General features: G+C 36.4%; 1 protein-coding gene across 2 annotated transcripts in view; it reads right to left on the bottom strand.

Annotated features, from left to right (window-relative positions):
* The window catches only part of GCFC2 (GC-rich sequence DNA-binding factor 2), a 46443-nt gene that overhangs the window by 9151 nt on the left and 20117 nt on the right, over positions 1 to 17175 (bottom strand). For both annotated transcript variants that reach the window (XM_021699053.1, XM_044918519.1), the window contains exons 6-12: positions 16720 to 16906; positions 14419 to 14542; positions 13385 to 13466; positions 12791 to 12903; positions 11642 to 11841; positions 9681 to 9831; positions 4779 to 4900 (exon numbers count right to left, since the gene is read on the bottom strand). In XM_021699053.1, coding sequence (XP_021554728.1) covers positions 4779 to 4900; positions 9681 to 9831; positions 11642 to 11841; positions 12791 to 12903; positions 13385 to 13466; positions 14419 to 14542; positions 16720 to 16906 — 979 coding nt within the window. The remainder of the gene's footprint in view (positions 1 to 4778; positions 4901 to 9680; positions 9832 to 11641; positions 11842 to 12790; positions 12904 to 13384; positions 13467 to 14418; positions 14543 to 16719; positions 16907 to 17175) is intronic.

Raw genomic sequence — 17175 nt, 5'->3', positions numbered from 1 at the left:
GCTGTATAGCATATTCTGTCACATGAATACTAATGATGGGACATTCAGGTGGTTTCCAGTTTGGGGGCTATATTACACACAATATTGTATAAAAGTTCTTATACGTGTCTTTTAATATACACAGCCCTACATTTCTAATGGATATACACACAAGAATGTAATTGCTGGAATTTAGTTTATGTATATACATTCACCTTTGTACATGATGCCAAATTGTTTTCTGAAGCAGTGATATCCCATTTACATTTCCACCAGCCATGTATGAGAAATCCTGCTTCCCTACACCTTTACTAATACGTGGTATCCTTTTATTTTTTAATGTTTACAATTCCTGGGGTATATAGTCACACTTTATTATGTTTTTGTTTTTATTTTCCTGTTGAGTAATGTGATGATGAGCATCCACTCATATTCTTTTTAAGATTTATTTATTTCAGAGAGAGAGCATGCATGTGGGCGGGGGGGAGGGGCAGAAGGAGAGGGAGAGGAGCAGACTCCCCGCTGAGCATGGAGCCTGAGATCATGACCTGAGCCAAAATCAAGAGTTGGATGCTTAACCGACTGAGCCACCCAGGGGCTCTGAGTATCCACTCATATTCTTGTCATTTGGATATGCCATTTTGCTAAGTACCTAATTAAAAGCTGCTTGTTTATGTATTTTTTAAAAATCAGATTCTCTTTCTTACTGATTTGTAGAAGTCTTTTATATACTCTAGCTATGGGTCCTTTGTTGGTTTATCAATGTCCTTTGATGTAGTAGTAAATTCACTTTGGCACATTCATTTTAATGTTTGTGAATCAAAAATTGGGAACAACCAGGCGCCTGGGTGGCTCAGTCGTTAAGCATCTGCCTTTGGCTCAGGTCATGATCCTAGGGTCCTGGGATCGAGCCCCGCATCGGGCTCCCTGCTCCGTGGGAAGACTGCTTCTCCCTCTCCCACTCCCCCTGCTTGTGTTCCCTCTCTCGCTGTCTCTCTCTCTGTCAAATAAATAAAATCTTAAAAAAAAAAATTGGGAACAACCAAAATATTCGATCACAGAGTATTTTCAAGACATATAATATCATCCATTGCAAGAAACTATTACTTAGGTAAAGTTTATAAAGACTGTAGTAAGAAATAAAATTAAATATTTAATGAGATAATGTTAAGGGAAAGAAGTAGGATACAAATGTACATGTCCACTAGGATTATAACTTTGAAGTAAAAGGCTGGATAAAAATATCCTACAATGGTATCAAGTCCTTGTACGAGGATGAAAAGATAAGGGGAATTTAAAATTTTTTTCATGTATTACCAAAATTTCTAATATTACTCTTATTCTTAAAAAGGAATCCATATTTGAAAAATAAAAATGCCACAAAATACACTAGAATAGTTTTCAAGTCGGTAAAAATGTGTAGCACAAATTAAGCTCTCAAAAGCCCATACTGGCCAAATTACTCATAAATGTAGAATTCAACCAAATGTATTTTTTTTCACAAAAAGTATATCTAACTGAAGTCCTGTTTCTTTTTCCACTTAAATATCAAGGACATATTCCTCCAGTGGCCACATATCACTATTTAATGTTAAAAACAAAAATTCAATTTTTTTTTACCCCATTTCTAAAATATTTTCAATTATTTTAAAAGAATAAAGATCATTTTTCTAGGCATTATCTCCACAAAGTAGTATCTGAACTTATGGAGATTACTGAGTTTGTGTTTGTACTAGACAGTTATGTTTTGATTTTTTTCTAATTAAATTACATCATTGTAATTGAATGCTAGCCTTGACAAGTATTTCCATATTGTTTAAATTTTTGTTTCTTAAAAACAGTTCTCTAAAAAAATGCTATAAAGGACATTATTGAGTCAAATGATGGAAGTGGAATATGGATGGCAGATTAAGTATCATGAAGTTTACTGAAAATGATAAGTGTCCCATGGTTATATAACAGACTATCTTTATTCTGAGCAAATATGCAATTTACTCTCAAAGTGTTCAGGAGAAACAAACTGTGTATATATATAATGGGACAGCGGATAATAAAGCAAAATGGGGCAAAATGTTAATGACAGGTCAATCTGGGTAAATGGCCTATGAGTATGCTATTTTTATTCATGAGAGTTTTCTCTAAGTTTGACATTATTTCCAAAAATTTGTTTAAAACAAATTCATATATTTTAAAACTCTGAGCTCATTAACTTTTTCAAGTTTTCAAATACATTATTTGGTGTGGGGGAAAAAAAAGGTCTCCAAACAGTAAAGTTTTAACAAATACACAAACACACAAAAGCAAAGCTGCTCTGCTGTAGTCAGCACCTCCCCTCACTCTCCCTTGAGGGCCTCAACATCTGCCCAAGCCACCCAGGATTATCTCCGTGGATATACAGAGCAGTGTAAAAACTACTAGCTAAAGCTTCTAAGAGTCTTTTCAGTGCTATTTTAAAGAATGTATACTTGTGTGTGTGTGTACAGGGGTGTGTAAGATTTTATGTGAAAAAAGTTGTTGATAGAAGAAATCTGAAAACTAGCAATCTAAATACTTGATAACATTTTCACATTTCCACTAACTGGTCAACCAACTTATGCTTAAAAACATGTAGTGATAGGGAATCATGATCTCCTGAGGCCGCCCATAACTTTGGGTAGTTATTAACTATTAGATTTCAGTTAACAATGAGAAACAAACTTTTCTATACCTTCCACTCCTTGGTCCTAATTACTTCTTAAGATCATACAGAACAAAACTAATCTCCCTTCCACATGACAATTCTTCAGATTCTAAGACTGGTATTTCACTTTTCTACATTTTCTCTTTCCCATACCATCTTAAACACTTTCCATTTAATACACTTACACCCAGAATTAAATGTAACATACCCAGGGCAGTCTTTATTCTGTTGGAGGAAGGTGAAGAATGCCCTCTTCCCCGTCACAGTTGCTATATGTTCAAATCCTTTACCTTCCATTAGGTCCCAGCTCAAATGTCACCTTGAACATTTCACAGTATTTTATCTGGGCTGCTCAGGTGGGGGGTGGGTGGGAAGGTGGGGAGGCAATGTGGTCCGTGACATGAGCTGAGGCTTTAAAATAAGATTAAGGTTGGGACGCCTGGGTGGCTCAGTCGTTAAGCATCTGCCTTCGGCTCAGGTCATGATCCCAGAGTCCTGGGATCGAGCCCCACATCGGGCTCCCTCCTCTGCAGGGAGCCTGCTTCTCCCTCACCCTCTGCTTGCCTCTCTGCCTACTTGCGCTCTCCCTCTCTGTCAAATAAATAAAGAAAATCTTAAAAAAAAAAATAAAATAAGATTAAGGTTCAAATCCTAGTTCTAATTCAAGGTATTACTATGAACAAATATCTGAGACTCAGTCTCTTCATCTGTAAAATGAAGCTATCACCCATTTTTTAATAGAGCTGCTAGAACTAAGATGACATAGTAACAAGACCTAACAGAGTACCAAGTACTTAGCAGAAATTAAGTAAGTGTTCCTTGTCTTCCCCCACTTCTCACTTCCTATTTTAAATAACATTTTTTTTTCCCTTTTTAATGTAGGCTTCACACCTAGTGTGGAGCCCAATGTGGGGCTTGAACTCATGACCCTGAGGTCAAGACCTGAGCGAAGATCAAGAGTTGGAGCTTAACTGACTGAGCCACCCAGGCGCCCCTTAAATAACAATTTATGTACATCTTATTTCTTTTTAGATTACATGCTTCTTGAAGACGGAATCATGCTGGTTTCCCTCTTCTCCCTCTTATTTCTTACAGCTTCCCTCCTTCATAATTCCCAGTGCTAAAATTTAATGGTGTTGGTAATATGAACGCGACACGTCTCCTCGCTTCTCAATCACCTTGCTTACAATCTCTCTCAATTTCCTTAAAGGTCAACATATAACTGGTTTACTGATTTAACTGTATGAATATATGACATTCTCATCAACAAACAGAATGATAAAAAAGAGTACCACAATAAAAGTAAGGTTTAACAAACTGTCACCAAAGCCTCTAAAAGGTCTCTCCTTATGTCTTATGTTGGATAAAACTCAATTCTAAATCATGGTAAGATGAAAATCTATCCTACTGAACTTTTTTTAAGGATTTTTTTTTTTTTTTAATTTTAAGTATAATCTACACCCCAATGTGGGGCTTGAATTCATGACTCCAAGATCAAGACTCACATGCTCTACTGAGCCAGCCAGGTGCCCCATATTCACTGAACTTTGAATCCTTAAAGAGATTACTGCTCTTAACTTTGGCAGATTACAAATAACTAGTTCATATAATGAATGTTAATCTAATTTTAAAATCATTGTTAAAGCAAAGCCACACTACTAGATTTTTGCCAAAAGAAAATAATTTTTTTCCTCTTAGAAGGAACCAATTTGCACAATGCATTTATGCCTATTCATCTCTGCAGGGCCAATGTATATTCACAAACCTGAAAAATGGCTGGCTGGACCACGAGAACAAAAACCAGACCACTGAACAGAGAGGAATAAACTAATAAAAATCAAAATAATAATCTGGGTCTTATTACATGTATGTGTATCCTACAATTAATAATGACTGTCAATCCCTGTTAGAATGTTCATAAACATAAAGGTATATTCTTTCATCTTATTATTATAAAGAAGAAATGGTCAATCCTAGTTTCTATAAATCAGAAGTAAATCTATTTTTTCCCAAATTGTTTTTTGGTAATTACTTCTTTTGCATCTTCTGGAAACAAAGATTTAGAACAAAAGTACATTAACCTATAAATAAGAAGTTTTTTAACTCTAGAAATTATTACCTGTTTGCCTTTACTAACTTCATTTGCACAAGTGGAAAGTTCTTCAAGAATCACTCTGCAGTGTGTTATTAAACTTGTAGTCTGTGAGGTCGACAAGGGATCCCAAATGAATTCTACAAAGTCTGAAACAAAAGTTTCAGTAGTGTACAATTTACTTACTAGATTGCTTTGCTTTTCATGTATAAACAACCGAGGCCTTTAGCAAAGACTTCCATCCTATGAGATTTAAAATCCATGCCGATCATTACCATTATGTATTTGCATACATCCTCAATTTCCTTGTCCTTTTTGGGCTCTGTTGAACTTGTCTAACTCAACCACAGCTCTAGTTAAATCCACCTGTCACCGAGTCTGTGCTCCAACCATATGGCTAAAACATGGCTGGAAAAAAATACACTTTAAATTTATCACTGTGAAACTCCAGTGAGCCCTTCATGCTGCCTAGCAATCATGTTTTCCTGGCCCATTCCCCCTCCCTCTCATCCAGATGATCATTTCCTGTCCTTTTCTTCCTCCTTGCTTTCTCAGTTAATGGACTTGACTCCTCTAGACAACTATTTACCTTTTATTGTCTCTTCCCATGCTCTCACCCTCATGCTAATATTTCCTCAACTGATGAGAAAACAGAAGAAAAGTTCTATAAGCAACTACTGCAGAATCTACACACCTACCTACAACTATGCCCACATACTCGTCTTCCATTCTTTTATTTTATTTTATTTTATTTTATTTATTTATTTGACAGAGAGAGAGGCAGCGAGAGAGGGAACACAAGCAAGGGGAGTGTGAGAGGGAGAAGCAGGCTTCCCGCGGAGCAGGGAGCCCGACGCGGGGCTCGATCCCAGGACCCTGGGATCACGACCTGAGCCGAAGGCAGACGCTTAACAACTGAGCCACCCAGGCGCCCCGCTTGTCTTCCATTCTTATGGATGAAGCACCCAAGCTCCTCACTTTGTGCAAAAGGTCTCAACCCCTTTGGCTTACTGGAAGATCCTGTTCCCAGAATTCTGCCCTCTTAACTTCGGTATTGCCATCACTTCTACTGGATCTTTCCCAACAGCCTACAATTAGTCTCTTATACTGAAAATAATCCCTCCCTTGACCCTTCTTTCCCTCTAGTACTGCCTTATTTCTTTCCTTCACTTTACAACAAAATTCAAAAAACCGTTGAAACTATCTGATTTCTTTCCTATTAACTCTTGAATTCATTTCAATTAGGCCTTATCTCCAACCATTCTACCTAAACTATTCTTACCATTGCAGATCACCTTCACATTGCAAAACCTAATGGTTGATTCTAGTCCCCATCTGATTTATCAGCAACAATTGGAACAGTTGATCATTCCCCTAACAAACATTTCTTTTCTTGGCATCCAGGATAGCATTCCTGGTTTCCCACCTATCTCTGTGGTCTCCTTTGCTGGCTGCCTGTCATCTCCTTGATTCATAAATGCTGGAGTACCTCAGGACTCAAGTCACTTACCTTCTCTTTCCTGTCTACATTTATACCCTTAGTATTTAAGGTCAGTTTTGTGGCTCTAAATGTCATTTACGTGCTGATAAATTCCAAATTTATGTCTGCTACTTGGCCCTCTCCTTTAGACTCATATATTCAACAACCTAGTTGACATCTCTACTTGGATGACAGGCATTGCAAACTCAACATTTGTCAAACTGAGCTCCTGATAACACCCCCTTACCCTAACCATGCTCCTTTCAGTCTCATTCACTTCAGGAAATGGCAACTCTGTCCTTCCAAATGCTCAGGCCCAAACCCATGCAGTCACTCTTGATTCCTCTCTCTCTTGCTCCAAACAACCAGTCCATTAGAAAATTCTGTTAGTGCTATGTTTAAAATGTATGCGGAATTCAACCACTTTTCAGCACTTCCACTTTTAACACCCTAGCCCAAGCCAGTATCATCTGTTGCTTGGATTACTGCCAAGTCTTCCTAAGTGGTCTGCATACAGTTCATTCTCAACACAGTAACCACAGTGATTCTGCTAAAATGTTAGGCAGACCAATTACTTCTCACTCTTTGACTTACAATAAAAAGTGAAGTCCTTATGAATGATTATAAGGATCCATATAATGTAGACCCTGTCATTTTTTTTTTTTTTTTAAAGATTTTTATTTTGGAGAGAGGGAGCGAGAGAGAGAGAGAGAAAATCTCAAGCAGACTCCACACTGAGTGCAAAGCCCAATGCAGAGCTCAATCCCATGACCCTGATACTATATCGTGAGCTGAAACCAAGAGTTGGACGCTTAACTGACTGAGCCACCCAGGTGACCGAGCTCTTACCATCTTGTTAACCAATTCCTGTTCTCTGCCCATCCTCATTCCACTATAGCTACAATGGCCTATGTGCTGTTTTTCAAGCAAATCAGGCTGGCTCCTGCCTTGCTATTTCCACTGCATTGGATTCTGTTTCCCCAGATATTCTTATGGCCCACTTCTTCCTTTCAGAATCTACTCAATTGTAACCTTCTCAGGAACACCTTTTCTGGCCATTCCATTTTAAATTGCACTCCTCTTTGATTATCTGTATCCCTTTCTCTTACTTTTTCATCTCAGCCCTCATAACTAACATTTTCTAGATTTTATTATCTTTTTCACAGAATGTAAGCTCCAGGAGGGAAGGGATTATTATTTTGTTCACTACTGTATATGCTGAGTCAACAAAAGTGCCTGACACAGGGTAGACCCTTGTAAAATACAAGTTAAATAATAGAAAAAATGAAATAGGTTTAAAAAAAAAAAAAGACAACAGTGATTTCTCAAGCATCTAGAAGGTTAGGTTTCTTTTCTTTTTTTTTTAAAGATTTTATTTATTTGAGAGAGAGAGAGCACGAGAGAACACAAGCAGGGGGAGTGGCAGAGGGAGAGGGAGAAGCAGGCTCCCTGCTTAGCAGGGCTCGATCCCAGGACCCCAGTATCATGACCTGAGCTGAAGGCAGATGCTTAACCGACTGAGCCACCCAGGAGCCCCTAGAAGGTTTTTAATAACCTTAGAAATATTTGGTCAACTAATACTGAGAGCCTACTATGTGCCTAGTGTTCAATACAAGAGACAGAGCAATGAATAAGATTAGGTAGGTAGCTGCCTTTGAACAACTTTGTCTAAGGGCAAATACATTTATATAAGCAATTATAATTCAGTGTGTTGGTGTTACCAGAAGTATGAGTTCAGAGTGCTACAGGAACCCAGAGAAGTATGCGTGAACCAGTTCCTAAAAGTGATGTCTATACTGAGTCCTGAAAGATGAAGAGGAATTAGCCAGGCAGAAGAGGTGGGGCTAGGAGGTTTGTCAAACGGATGGAACATAGAAGATACAAAGGCCTAGGAAGAATATAGCTGAAATGCGGAAATGAGGAAAAGAAGAAATAGAGCTTAGCAAGAGATGGGGCTGGAGAATTACTAAGCAGAGAGTGATTCTGAAAGGCCAAGAAAGCCATGTTAAAGAGTTTAGGCTTCATCCCAAGGACAGTTAAGAATAATGAAAGGGTTTTAAGTGAGGTATGATAGTACCAGACTCACATTTTAGACGAATTACTTTGGTTGTAGTATAGAAAATACATTAGAAAATGGGAAAAAAACAAACAAACAAACCCAAACCAGATGTGGCCATTGCTTATATAAGTAAGAAAGATGGAGGAGTGAATGACTCGAAAATCCTGGTTTGAATACATGGGTAGATGGAGATGTCACTTTCTAGATAAAGAATATAAGAGCAGCAGATCTGCAGCAAAGATGGTAAGTATGATGACACTTGTGGACTGCGAGGTGCCTGTTGGACATCCAAGTGGATGTACTTGGAAGGTACTTTGATAAGAGAGATCTGGACTTCCTCCGGTACTTTTGGATTTAAAATTATGTAGAGCAGCACTATCTGAAGTAACTTTCTGAATGATGGAAAACACACATTATATCTGTACTATCTAATAGCCATGAGCTACATATGTATGACTATTAAGTATTTAAAATGTCATTAGTGTGACTGAGCAATTGAATTTTAATTTTACTTAGTTGAAAATTTTAATAATCACATTTAGCTAGTGGTTACTACACTGAACAACACAGACATAGACAGCACTAAAGGAGAGCATGAAATTACCCATGGGGCTCATGAAGAGTACAAGAGGGTCCAGGATAGACCTTGAGAATAAATATATAGTATTAAATTCTCATAATTCTACTTATTTGAGGGACTGTTTAATTTTAAGTGATGTATTTGGAGTTTTTAGAAGAGTACTTAAATGAGGCATACATATTCTGTGCTATCATTAACAGAGCTAGGTAAAAGTAGTAACTTTCTAATAAAACCATGACTGTACTGCAAGATACACTGAGAAAAATCTTTAAAGTTTAGTTAAATTGGCTAACAAGTAATACAAAGGTGGTTGCTTCACCTTTTAAGAGTTCTGCAGTCTTTGCTATCAGAATCTGTTCTCAGGGACATGGTGAATCAGATCCTTATCAAGTACAATTTCAGATGAAACAAGTCCTCAGACTGAAGCACAAACAAGCATCAATGCTAAGTGCAGATGTGGGGAAGATGTAGTAAGGTTTTTCAAAGAAAGAAATGAAAAGAAACGGGGAGAAGTCAAGGGAAAGAAATCCTACTGTAGTAGGAATGAAAGTATGCCACTAATAAATGACTTAGGTGTTATAGAAGCAACACCAGTGTCACAAATGCTAGCAGTCTGGTAGCTGATCACTTGTGCAAAGAAGCACTTTTTAATCACCTTCAATTATGACATCTACTGATTTTTACTGCATTTTACATTTCCCTGTGTTCAGAAACTTCTGAAAAAAAAATCTGTGAATGTAACAGAAATTGATGATCTTAGACTCTGCCAGAGAATAATTTAATTTTACCAAGATTACAAAGCAGTAGTACCTGTAAGTCGAGGAATAAGTGTTTTGTTGATGACGGTAGACAAGATTTTCTTATCAGAACTATCTTCCTTCTTTGAATCTTCCATACTGCTAGCCATAAATTCTTCTATAGATGTGAACCACGGCATCTGTTTTAAACCTATGGCATCAAACTTATAAATAAAATTATCAAAATTATCAATACATTCTTAAACATTATTTTAAAAGTTCTATTTTTCAGTAATCACTGGAACTTTTCTGAGAATCAAAAAAGAACAATTCCATATTTTAACCCCTTGTATTTAGCACTAGACCACCAAGACTAGGCAGGATGACATGACTAAGACATGATGTCTAAACAGTATGACAAGAAACTACATTCTATCCATCATTCATACGACAAATACTCCAAAAATGCCCACTATGTTCAGAACCTACCACACTTTACTTTCATACATTTGTAAGAATAGCACTTAAAATAACCATGGAATTTGTTTATAAAAATTCATTTACCTCATGCAAAATTCATTTCTGGTTCTCTCAATTCTCATAGGGACAAATGTGTATTTTACAGGTGGTTTAGCTTAACAGGCAAGTGGCAGATGGCCAATTACTATTTGTTGAATGAATGAACATATCAGCTTGAGTGGTTAACAACTAGGCTGCTGTCCAACCAACTACTAATTTTCTTAGAGATCAGCTTAGTTCCTGTACTATGAAGACTGCCTGGACCTGAACCTAACACAGCAACAGGCATGCATGACTAGGACAGAGAAAGATAAAAGGACATGGCTCTGTCTCCTTTATTCTGTTAAATCTTTACCTTTGGTTCTCCTCTATTCCTTCGATTTCATTTTCTCATTTGTTTCCTTACTAGACATATCCACATGGATATTCCACTATCAGTAAAACTTCTTCAAAATCTTTTTCCCTCCTGGAAATCCCCATTCCTATTAATGGAACTACCACTGTTCTAACAACCCAGAATCAAAACATCGGGGCCACCTTTCGATGTGATGATGTGTCAGTTATTCTCAGTATTTTACTAATTCTTCCTTTTATTTTAATTCCAATATAGTTAACATACAGTTGTGTTAGTTTCGGGTGTACAGTGTAGTGATTCAACACCCCATTCATCACCCAGTGCTCATCAGGACAAGTGCACAGCTTAATCCTCATTGCCTATTTCACCCATTCCCCCGTCCCCCTCCCCTCTGGTAACCATCAGTTTGTTCTCCATGGTTACGAGTCTGTTTCTTGGTGTTTCCCTCTCTCTCTCTAATCAACACTTTCTTTCTCTCTCCTTTGTCACTACCATTCTATGTGAGGAATTCACTACCTTGGACTTGGGGTTCAGCAGTAGCCTTTCAGTATTATATCCACCTCTTATCTCCCTTCCCTCCAAGCTAGCTTGCTGCTAGGGCTTCCTAAAACATTACTTTCATAATGCTACTCCTCCCATTATTTACCAAAATAAGTTCCTATCTCTTAATTTAGGATCTGAATCTCTATACAGTCTCTAGCTCCTGAACTACGATTTCTCCTTATGCCCCTTTACAAAAAAAGTTTGTCTCCTGTTTATCTTCAAGACCCTTCCAATCCTCATTTCAACTCCCCCTCCTCAATGCAGCTTTCCAAACCAAATTATTACCAATATATCATCTCCAACTTCAGAACTCTTGGTACCTATGCTGAATTTCCTCAGACTAAAATTCTTAAAATACTACCTTTACGTTTTTAAATCATTTAAAAATATTAAACTTATCATAGAAGAAGCTATAAAACAAAAAAAAAGTGTTTCCTTGACAGATATTTAGTGCTATTCAGGCTTAAAAATAAAGGGGGAACCAAAAATAAAAAAGATGAATGCAAACTATTACCCCAAGACACTAATTATCAAATCCAACTCTATGTATTTTAAAGCTAACCTGATAACAAGGGCATTTAAATAATGAACATGACAGAATTATTTCTTTTATATACCTTAAGAGGATTCCAATCAATCAACTGAACTCGGATTAGGGGATTTAAAAGCTTCGGTATCCACAAACTAATGAAAGCTTCATAATAAGAATCAGGATACTTTTCTCGCCATTGTTGAAATTTCAACAAAATATGCTGGATATTACAAAAATCATCATGTACATCTTCAAAAATCTTCTTATGATCCTGTAAAATGTCACCTGTAAACAAAATGAGTCTCTGTATATAATACATTTTAAGTTTGTGAACTTTGTTTCCTATAAACAGTCACGTACAAAGATGTATATAATCAACTGAGCTGAAAACTTTCCTTCGATATGAACATATAAATTAGTTTTTATTAAAAAAAAATCACTTTAATAACAATATTGACACTAACAAATTCCACCACTTACTGAGTTCCTGCTATGTCAGCATCACAACTACAGCAGGTGTCACTACCCTATTTACAGACAAAAAACAAGCAAACAAGCAACATGAGATTCAGGGAGATCAATGGATCTGCCTAAGATCACACAGAATACAGCCCTTCTTCAAACCCATCTATTTGACTGTAAGGCCCACATTCTTTCAAATATACAATATTTTACCTTCTCATATCACTAAAAATTTAAAGTAACCTCTACCAACAATGTGGGGCTCGAACTCACAATCCTGAGATCAAGAGTTGCATGCTCTAGCGACTGAGCCAGCCAGGCACCCCTAAATTTAAGTTTTCAATTAAAAATGATGATATAGAAAGTATGTAGTAGAGAAACAAAATAAAAAATGTCCATGGTTCCTTTACAAAAGATGAGGAAGGCTGAGGAGAAAAAAACTATAAAGATGCAGAATACTCACAATGTTCCTCCATTTTATCCCATTTTTTCAGAGGAAGAAAAAGGTTTTTTTGTTTTGTTTTGTTTTGAGTAAACTCTAATCCCAAAGTGGGGGCTCAAACTCATGACCCCAAGATCAAGAGTCACATACTTTACTGACTGAGCCAGATAGGTGCCCCAAGAAAAGTCTAAAAAGGGGAGAAAAATGTGTTCCTTTTTTCCTAAATTTTCCCAACAATTTTATATAGCTTATGTATTTAAAGGGGGGAAAGCACTGCGAAGCATTTCCTACCATTTCAAATTAAGACATATTAGAAACTTGGTAACTGACCTTGGGTTTTTTGGAAGTCATTCATGTCTGCTGAAGACAGTTCATCATCACTAGATGTCCCTTCCTGATGATCACAATTCCCAGAAAGTGCCCTAGCTTGTCTTCTTCGTGACCTATGTTTTGCAATAAACCGAAAGCAAATGAAAAACGAACAGTTCCTGCTGAAAAGAAATGCTTTAAAACAAAAAGCTGGACTCATCAATGCCCAGAATATACACCACAGAATTTTATGCTAATATTTTTGGCATTTCAGCTTGATTAATCTGAATTGGTGGTTCTCCCTCTTTTTCTTACAGAACATTCCCATGGGCTACCCAGACTTTAAAGAGGTGGTAACAATATAATAATGACTGGCTGTAGTTACAAGCAATTCCTAGACCAATAAATGCCATCTTACCCATTCCTTTTGACTGACCTAATACACCAGTATCTTTAAACCCTGGGGGTGAGGACTGTTTAACTCAATTTTGGTTTTACATCATTCTCACAAATTAATGTTCAGTTATGGTTAATTATACCATACGGGTTAACTATATTTAAGTAGTGAAAAATACTTGCTCAATGATGCTTTAAGTCTTCAGTTTATATAGCTACCTTCGAGATTCAATCTCTTCTAAAATCCATTGAGTTTTTTCATCTATAGCCAAGCTTTCATTTGTTGATGTCTCAGCTCTGCCTGTTAATGAATAAAATTGATTTCATTCTTAAAAGAAATAAAGAGAGACACTATTAACCCAAAATTGTATTTTGGGTGTATATACATATAGGTATATATAAATACACTATTATGCTTAAATTGCATATTTCATCATGCATTGAAATTTCAATGTTAACTCCCTATCACAATATTAATAGGCATTGAGCTTGCTAGCCTGATACCTTGGCTGGTGAATACAGTTCAGCACTTGAGAATACTAACAAAAACCTACCAAGTTTCTTTTTCTCATATTCTTATTCAGTAGTTTTCACCAGTTTTTTTTCTGTACCTGAATTGCTAGAATTATTTGCATTACCAATATGTTATTTATATTATTTTCTACTTTAGTATGTACCATAATTTATAACCAACTATAGGTCACGTGTTTGAGAGTCATTTTGCTTTAATCAGCTATTTGGTTATGATCTCATCTCTTTCACTATTCCCTGGACTGCACTTTAATCAACGGAAGGCATCTCTGAAAATACAAAACCAGTGAGAAAACTAAAAGGTAGCATCCAAATCTTATTTGAGATCTCACAGATGATTCTCTCCTGAAACCCACCAAAACATCTCTAACCTTCATAAATAATCTGTGGGAGGGCCATGAAATCTTTATTAAGTTAGATTTCTGACACAGCCTATAGGTTTATGTCAACTCGTCTCAAAACAGTCATTATCTGACCATATATCCTGTCTCAAAAACTAAATGATTAGAAGTTATAATTTTTATTTTTACTTTTGTCTTAGATGGAATTCAGGACATTTTGAAGCCCTAACTCTAAATATTTTGAAGTTTTTGAAAAGGGGTGAAAGGTTAGTGGGAAGTTATGCAAAAAGCATTTTTTATACAGGCATAAAAATATTTTATTCTCCAGCTAATTGTCAGCTTAATGAATAATAAATTATATTGAACATGAAAAACACTAACGTGATAACTGCTGTAAATACGTTGATTCATGTTTTAATTCGTCTTGCCTGCGTTTCACAAAGGTCATGGCTTGTTTTAAAAGGAGTGCATGCATGGATGATTCTGTTTCTTGGATGCTGATAATCTGAAATACATATATAAGTAACATTTTGCAGGTCATCAATAATGAATTACAAAAAGTAATACATTCTTATATAAAGAAACATTTTCAATACTACCACATTTTAATTAAAAAAATATTGTGAGATACAGATGTGGCTGCCAATGCTTTTAATACTGATAAAACCAGAAAATCAACTTACTGTACTAAAACAGCTATAAATATCATAAATAATGAAAGCAAATGGGCTGGAGTCAGGAATATGGATAAAAATGGATAGATAAGAAATAGGATTCTTTATTTGAGATAGGAGAAGGAGAAAATGAGCGGTGCAGCTATTTTTCACAAGCCGAGGGGGCAAACTGTAAGAGCACACTTGACGAAACTGATAAATTTGAAAAAATGGAGAATGGAAGAGACCTACCCAGACAGGTAGAAAAGCTGTGAAGCAGAAATGAATGATTATTTAAAATCGGTGTTCTTACATTTCTTGGGCAACAATTCCCCCCCACTCCAATGATGTTCCATAATAGTTGCCATGGGTACATCAATGTGTCGGCCAAGAAATGTTAACAGTGTCATTCTTCAAGGATCAGTGAAGAAAGTTGTATTGCAATAAATACTTCAGAAAGTAACTACCAAGGGACAGTAAAAAGTAGTCAACTTGAAACAACAGGAGAGAAAAAATCCAATTGTTTGGTAACATTTTAAATGTAAATAAAAAGCAACGAAGAAAGTAGAGTGTATTTTTAAAAATGATTCATCTACTTAAAAGGAAAAAAATGTCAACTCAACACCCTAATGTAAGGACTTAGTATGTATAAAACAAAAACAGAAATTATAAAGGGAAAGAATGATTCACAGATTTGATTAACACAAAAATTTCAAAACATCAGGATGTCAAAAAAACCACTGCAAATCAAAAGACGAACCGAAGTTTATCTACATCAAGTAGGATAAAATATTTAAAAATTTTAAGCAGTAAGAAATTTTCACCATATAAGGAAAAAAAGAAAGGAAAAGGAAAAATCCCCACTATGAACTAAAAAGGTAACAGGGCAAAGAAGACAATTCGCAAGAAAAAAGACTACATGTGTTAATAAAACAAAGGGTTGTTTCAGATCAAAATAAATATGTAAAACGAAATCAGAAAGGAAGACAAACCATGAGAGACTCTTAACCACAGGGAAAAAACTGAGGGTTGCTGAAGGGGGTGGGGGATGGGGGGTAACTGGCTGATGGACATTAAGGAAGGCATGTGATGTAATGAGCACTGGGTATAAGACTGATGAATCACTGAACTCTACCTCTGAAACTAATAATACACTATATGTTAGTTGAATTTAAATTTTAAAAAAGGAAAAAAAATGAGAAAAAAACAGTATGTAAAAACAAAAACCATTTTTTAAATGAAATAAGCTAAAAAAAAAAAGCGATACAATCCTGGTGAATAATTAAACAATGTTTCATAAGTCTTAAAGATATTTAGACACTGACTTAATAATTCCCCTTCTAGGAATTTTTTTTTTTTTTAAGATTTTATTTATTTATTTGACAGAGAGAGAGAGAGAGAGAGAGAGCGCGCGCACCACAAGCAGGGGGGGAGGCAGGCAGAGGCAGAGGGAGAAGCAGGCTCCCCGCAGAGCAGGGAGCCTGATGTGGGGCTCGGTCCCAGGACCCTGGGATCACGACCCAAGCCGAAGGCAGTTGCTTAACCAACTGAGCCACCCAGGTGCCCTCTAGGAATTTTTCTTAAACGGATGGAATTTTAACATAAAAATTTATATACAAAACTTTCTAATACCAAAATAACTGCAAAAAACCTAACTGTCCAACATTAAGGGGGTACCTAATGTCGCAGTATGTCAAAAATGTATAAGAAAACCCTAGAGGAAAGTATTTAGTTGTAGGATTTACTTTTAAGAAATCTCATGGTAAGGGGATTTTTTTTTTTTTTAAAGATTTTATTTTATTTATTTGAGAGAGAGAGAATGAAAGACAGAGAGCATGAGAGGGAGGAGAGTCAGAGGGAGGAGCAGACTCCCCGCTGAGTAGGGAGCCCGATGCGGGACTCGATCCCGGGACTCCAGGATCATGACCTGAGCCGAAGGCAGTCGCTTAACCAACCGAGCCACCCAGGCGCCCCATGGTAAGGGGATTTCTTTATAAAAAAGGAAATACTGTGTTTATAACCATGTTACCTTTTCATTAAGACAGTCAATTAAATTTTCCACATAAATTTTCATGCTTTTATAGAATTTAAAATTTAGAGCTGGATTTGATGAATTCTCTAGGTTCTGGATGGTACTCTTTGAACTCTTGACATCTTGTATATATTTTTCATATTCCCTCAGGTGTGAGCGGTGAGTATCCTGTAGCAATGTTAATCTATAAATAAACAAAATAAAGAAAAATGAAAACTAAAAACTGCTTTGTTTTTCCAACTTTTATTTCTACTACAGTAAATAGCAGTCTAATGAAATTTTTTCAAAGCTACCTTACAGAGACCACCAACGAAACTGACAATCCTATAAACCTGGGTTTATGAGACTTGCTGTGCAAAGGGGAGCGCCACAATGAAAAGAGATCTCAAAGGAAAAAGCAGGAGAGGACACTTACAGGTTTTTAGGTTGTCGAGCTAATCAGAAGGTAATTTT

This window comes from Neomonachus schauinslandi, chromosome 10 (genome assembly GCF_002201575.2).
Source record: "Neomonachus schauinslandi chromosome 10, ASM220157v2, whole genome shotgun sequence".
Classification (NCBI taxonomy): domain Eukaryota; kingdom Metazoa; phylum Chordata; class Mammalia; order Carnivora; family Phocidae; genus Neomonachus; species Neomonachus schauinslandi.
The sequence above is the reverse complement of the archived record's forward strand: the minus strand, read 5'-3'. Positions and strand labels throughout refer to the sequence as shown.